This window comes from Lottia gigantea, assembly GCF_000327385.1.
Source record: "Lottia gigantea unplaced genomic scaffold LOTGIsca_3, whole genome shotgun sequence".
In the NCBI taxonomy this organism is placed as follows: domain Eukaryota; kingdom Metazoa; phylum Mollusca; class Gastropoda; family Lottiidae; genus Lottia; species Lottia gigantea.
Window position 1 is genome coordinate 305,157 of NW_008708986.1, and position 5,102 is coordinate 310,258.

The following is a 5,102-nucleotide window of genomic DNA, read 5'->3' on the forward strand; positions in this document are numbered from 1 at the left end:
TGGCTGTCGTAGATACAAGCCTCTGTGTTTGGAGAGTAGTGATTGATGGTTGGTTAAGAAGCAAATTACAGACACCACTAAGGTTCTTTAAACGAAAACCCATTGTTTCTTTCTTTAGCATCCTCTGTCCCTTTAAACCCTTCAAGCGAGAATTCATTTCCGACTAATCAAATCGTTTATAACTTATAATGATAACTTCCTAGTATCATATTTACCCCCCAGTTGCCGCAGTTGTGGCAGGAGTTCCAAAGGAAAATCCAGTCGCCATGTCGAGATTTTTGATTTTACTACGAATGTCAAGGCCGTACAATTAAAATTGTAAAATGATATTTCCAAAACGCAAAATATAATGAACACTCGACTGATATAGTTGGCTATGAGAAAATAGTGACATATGTCTTAAAGTATTTGAAAAAATGTATGAATTAAGAACTAACTGAAATCAACACTTTGAATTTATATTCTAATTTGTCTGTTTCGGAATATGACAACATTTCATAAAATATGACCTTATTTCTTGACCTAGTTTTGTCCAGTCTCTTTCATCCTATACGGTACTAACTCACTAACGATGTACGTACAGACTGGAAAAACAAGACAATCAACATGTCGGGAAAAGAAACGTGCAATCAGAATAAAAAGTTTATTTGCAGTTTTAGTGATTGTGGTAAGACGTTTGGTCGACATTCTAGATTTTTGATACATCTGAGGACTCATACTGGAGAGGTTTGTAATCTTAACTTAAAGATCTTTGATAATTTTCTAATCCCGCAATGTTGTTATTTTGTTTGATTGATGACTGTTACTGTTTAGTTTTCGGTGGTTGTAATTGGTCGCTTTTCCGTTATTTTATATTATTGATTTGACTTAAAAACAATCTAAGCAAAAGTTACAATTTATTTATAGTTTTCCTTATTTTCTAGAAACCGTTTGTATGTCTTCATCAAGATTGTGGCAAGGCATATGCTAGAGCTCAGCACCTCAAGCGTCATGTTGACGTAACTCACTCAAGTACCAGGACTCCTTTAGAGAGTCAAAAATACGAGTAAGTATTATGAGAAAGTAAGAAGCAGCATCTTAGGAAGATTACGATCCTTTCTTCAGCTAGTCATTGGATAACCCTCTTGTCAATGATCTTTCATTCCCAGATTACCTATACCGGTACGCATTTACAACTTGGTCAACTGGAAAGTATTTCTTAGACGGATAACTTGAATAGAATGTTTCCTGAAAATTATGGATTTTTGTCAACCATGCTTACACCTTTAAACTGAATATTTATTGGGTTTTTTTTATTTTTAGTTGTGCGTTATCTGACTGTGAAAAAAGTTTTGTAAGTGAAGACAATTTAAAAAGACACATCAAAACTGTTCATGGTAAACAATATAAGGTAATTGTAATGAGTTTGGACTTTGTTTTTGTGCAATGATTTGATTAATGAAATTTCCAATTGATTTCAAATCTCAAATTTTCTTAGTTGAGTATTACTTAAATTTGTTTGTAAATATCTGGTCATATCAAAGTAAACTCTAGCTTAATGAGTTACTATCCAAGTGATGGTATTGAATCAATGGAGGGGGGTGACCATTCGTAAAAAAACATAATACATTAAGCTTTATGACTTATAAGATGAACTTTACATATTACAGTATAGATGTACAGTAGAAGGCTGTAAGAAGAAATTTACAGATGAGAATCAGTTAAAACGACATGAATTACAACATGATAATTCTAATCCTTATCTGTATGTGCCTGCCTTCACCATCATTTCCATGGATAGAAATTGTTATTATGTTTAAATCTTTTGATATTGCTGTTGTGGTGAAAGTCTTGACAAATATTATCTTCTCTAAACAAACTTGAATATGTCGCTGTTCTTTGCCTTTTGGAGGCCACTCTTACTTGCTAGTAGGAGGGTCTAACCCTAGTTCTCCCTGTTGGTGATGTAAGTTAGAGGCACTCTCATGGAAAACCATTTATTTTAATTGGACAATAAATTGAAAGTGCAACATCCCAATCTGGAGCAGAAAAGTAAAGTTAAAATCAAATTTCATTTCTGTTCTGTTTTCTAGTTGCTTTAGTTATATTATTTAATGATAGCTGTTTTTGTGTTACTTGAAGGTGTCTGTTTCCTGGTTGTGATTATTCCTGTAAAATAGCTCATCAGTTAAAACGACATTCTAAAATACATGAAGGTTGGTATAAACATAGTCTTTATTATAAGTAATATATGCCTGTTGGAATTTGCACAAATTTTACCAGAATTGCCCTGTAAAGTAGATTGGTAGTTGACTGAATTTTGAAGATTTGAAGGCTCTATGAGGTAAAATAGGAATTTACCCTACAGTTTATTTAGAAATATAGTTCTTATAATCCTGACATTGCCGCTCTTTTTAGCATTAAATACACAATTATTTCCCTTTACTTTGACCACAAAGACCAGGATGGCCTTCTATCAGCCGCTGTCTGTTCTATTCTAGGTGTCTGATCCTGAAATGTCACATTCTTAATTTATTCCTCTATTCTTTTCTCCAGCATTTTGAATTCTGTATACACAAATTTGTAAATAAAGCCTATTGTCTATTACCTTCAGGTTATAAATGTAGAGAAGAAGATTGTGATGTAAGATTAGAAACATGGTCTATGTTACGTAAACACATAATGATACACCATCCTAAAGGTAATTTAACAACTTCAACCATAATATATTTTGATTAAAAACAATTTTTTTAATGGTTATTTGAAATTTTGGGTAATAATTTCAATTTATCCCAAATTTTCTGCTTTACATTTTAGAAGTGTAATGTTGATTTGTGCCCTTTTGTTGATTTTTTATCAGAGGGATGAAATGGGAAGGAAACGACTGGAATTTAGATAACCATTCTTTTGTTTTAATATGATGTCAATGTTTACTCTGAACTTGTTTTAACAATCTTGGTTGCTAGAAAAAGTCCATCTGAGTGAAGTCTGCTTTGATTATAAATCTGCTATCAATTATTTCAGTTTTTGAATGCGGAGATTGTCATCTGAAATTCAAAAAGAAAATTCAGCTAAAAAGACACAGTCTTGTTCATAATTCAAATCAGAAGTTGTTTAAATGTGAACATGATGAATGTGAAAGAGTTTATTTAGATCTTCGTAATTTAAGAGCTCATATTAAATCTTATCATGATGGGCATCGTTTACATTGTACTCATGAGGGGTGCAGTCAAACTTTTGTAAACAAGGTATGAAATAATTTTATTTGCCTTTAGATATTTTGTTCAATATTTGTTTACAATACTAACATTGTTAACGCCAACCTAGTTTATATCTAGCAGATATTTGTGACCTTGGCCAGTGCTTTACAAAAGATTTAGGATCTTCACTCTTAATACACTACTTTTAGATTTTTCAAAAATGTTTAACCAATTTTGTCAAACCCAGAACCATTGAAAGCATTTTATGTACCAGTGACTATTTTTCAGGCTAAATTGATCCAACACAGTAAACTACATGATCCAAATAAACCTCCACCTAAGGTTAGTTCATATATATATAAGAGTATGAAAGTAAATGGAGTTTAATGTCCTATTTTTGTGCTCCTGGGAGGCAAATAGAGATAAACAATGGCATGCTGTGTGCAATGAGGGTTATTTAAAAAATAAACATTGGTCTTATTAGCATTATTGGTGTGTAAATGCAGTTGATCATTTGACAAACTGAATAAATAACGAAGTCATTTTTAGATGCATATGCAGTCGCCCTTGTCCATCCGTCCGTGCGCATTTCTTGTAGGCGCGATATAGGCTACAGTTTTAATCCGATCTTGATGAAACTTAGTATGCATGTATATATTGATGAGATCTCAGTCAAGTTCGAATTTTTTTAATTATTAGATAATTGGTTTGAGAGTTATTGCCCTTGACTTAGTAAAACCGTGTCAAATTTGGCTTAAAGGCAAGATAGAGACTACAGTTTTTATTTGAAGTTGGTATGCATGTATATATTGATGAGATCCCATTCAAGTTCAAATTTTGTAATAATCAGATAAACAGTTTCGGAGTTATTGTCTGTGACTTAGAAAACACATGTCAAATTTGCCTTGTAGGCAAGATAGAGACTACAGTTTTTATCCAATCTTAATGAAACTTAGTATGCATGTCTGTATTGATGAGATCTCGGTCTAGTATGAAATTGATAATAATAGGATGAACTGTTACAGAATTATTGCCCCTTGACTTAGTAAAAAACACGTCAAATTTGCCATGTATATACCATAGAGACCACAGTTTTTATCTAATCTTGATGAAACTTGGTATGCATATTTTTTTTTGATATTGTATGTATTGATGAGATCTCGATCAAGTTCAAAATTGGTAATAATCGGATGAAAGGTGTCGGAGTTGTAGCCCTTTACTTAGTATAAACTCATCAAATTTAGCTTGAATTTGATGATAATTTGATGAACTGATTCAGGTTTTTGCCTGGTTCCTTGAAGGGAATGATAGTAGAAATGTAAATATTTTTATTGATGACTGCAGTAGCTCACACCATACTAACTGTCATGCAGTCCTTTACATGCAGTGACCCTTGTCACTTTTGGTCTTGTTGTACAAACCCTCTGATGTTCACCAACCTGTAATCTATCGCAACTTTCTAGCATTGAATATAATGTTTGCAATTTTAATAGTAGGTTGGATGTATTTATTTTTAGAAAATGCCAAAGAAAGGCCACAGAAAGAAAACTGCAGCTGAACATCTAACTAGTCTCATAGAGGGTTCATCTTCACTTGTTCCTGTCAGTGAAGGAGATTGTAGTGATATTGATAAAGTACTGCTAAATGATTCTGGAGTAGTTGCGGACTGTAGTGAAAAATTGACTGCAATAAATAAAGTTACCTCCCTTGATTGGGTGCCTAAAGCAGAAACAGCTCTTTCTTTAGAGAGTTTTACTCAGGATGTTAACATGATTACATCATTAAGACATGAAAGCAATCCCAGCAGTGTGCAATCCTCACAGAATCTGAATGGCAGTTCCCACTCTTTAGGTTCAGACAATTCCCCAAATCTGATATCAGAATCTCAATTTTATGGAGATGAAGATCCAGAGGCAAAGCTTC

At 33.0% G+C, this 5,102-nt stretch overlaps 1 protein-coding gene across 1 annotated transcript; it reads left to right on the forward strand.

Annotated features, from left to right (window-relative positions):
- Positions 1–606: 606 nt before the first annotated feature.
- LOTGIDRAFT_105190 (hypothetical protein) lies at positions 607–3,566 on the forward strand (the record flags this gene model as incomplete). The annotated part of the gene is made up of 8 exons (XM_009057061.1): positions 607–726; positions 924–1,045; positions 1,303–1,396; positions 1,650–1,744; positions 2,122–2,195; positions 2,594–2,680; positions 3,004–3,227; positions 3,468–3,566. The coding sequence occupies 8 exons, from the start codon at positions 607–609 to the stop codon at positions 3,564–3,566; spliced, it is 915 nt and encodes a 304-aa protein (XP_009055309.1).
- Between the last annotated feature and the right edge of the window lie 1,536 nt (positions 3,567–5,102).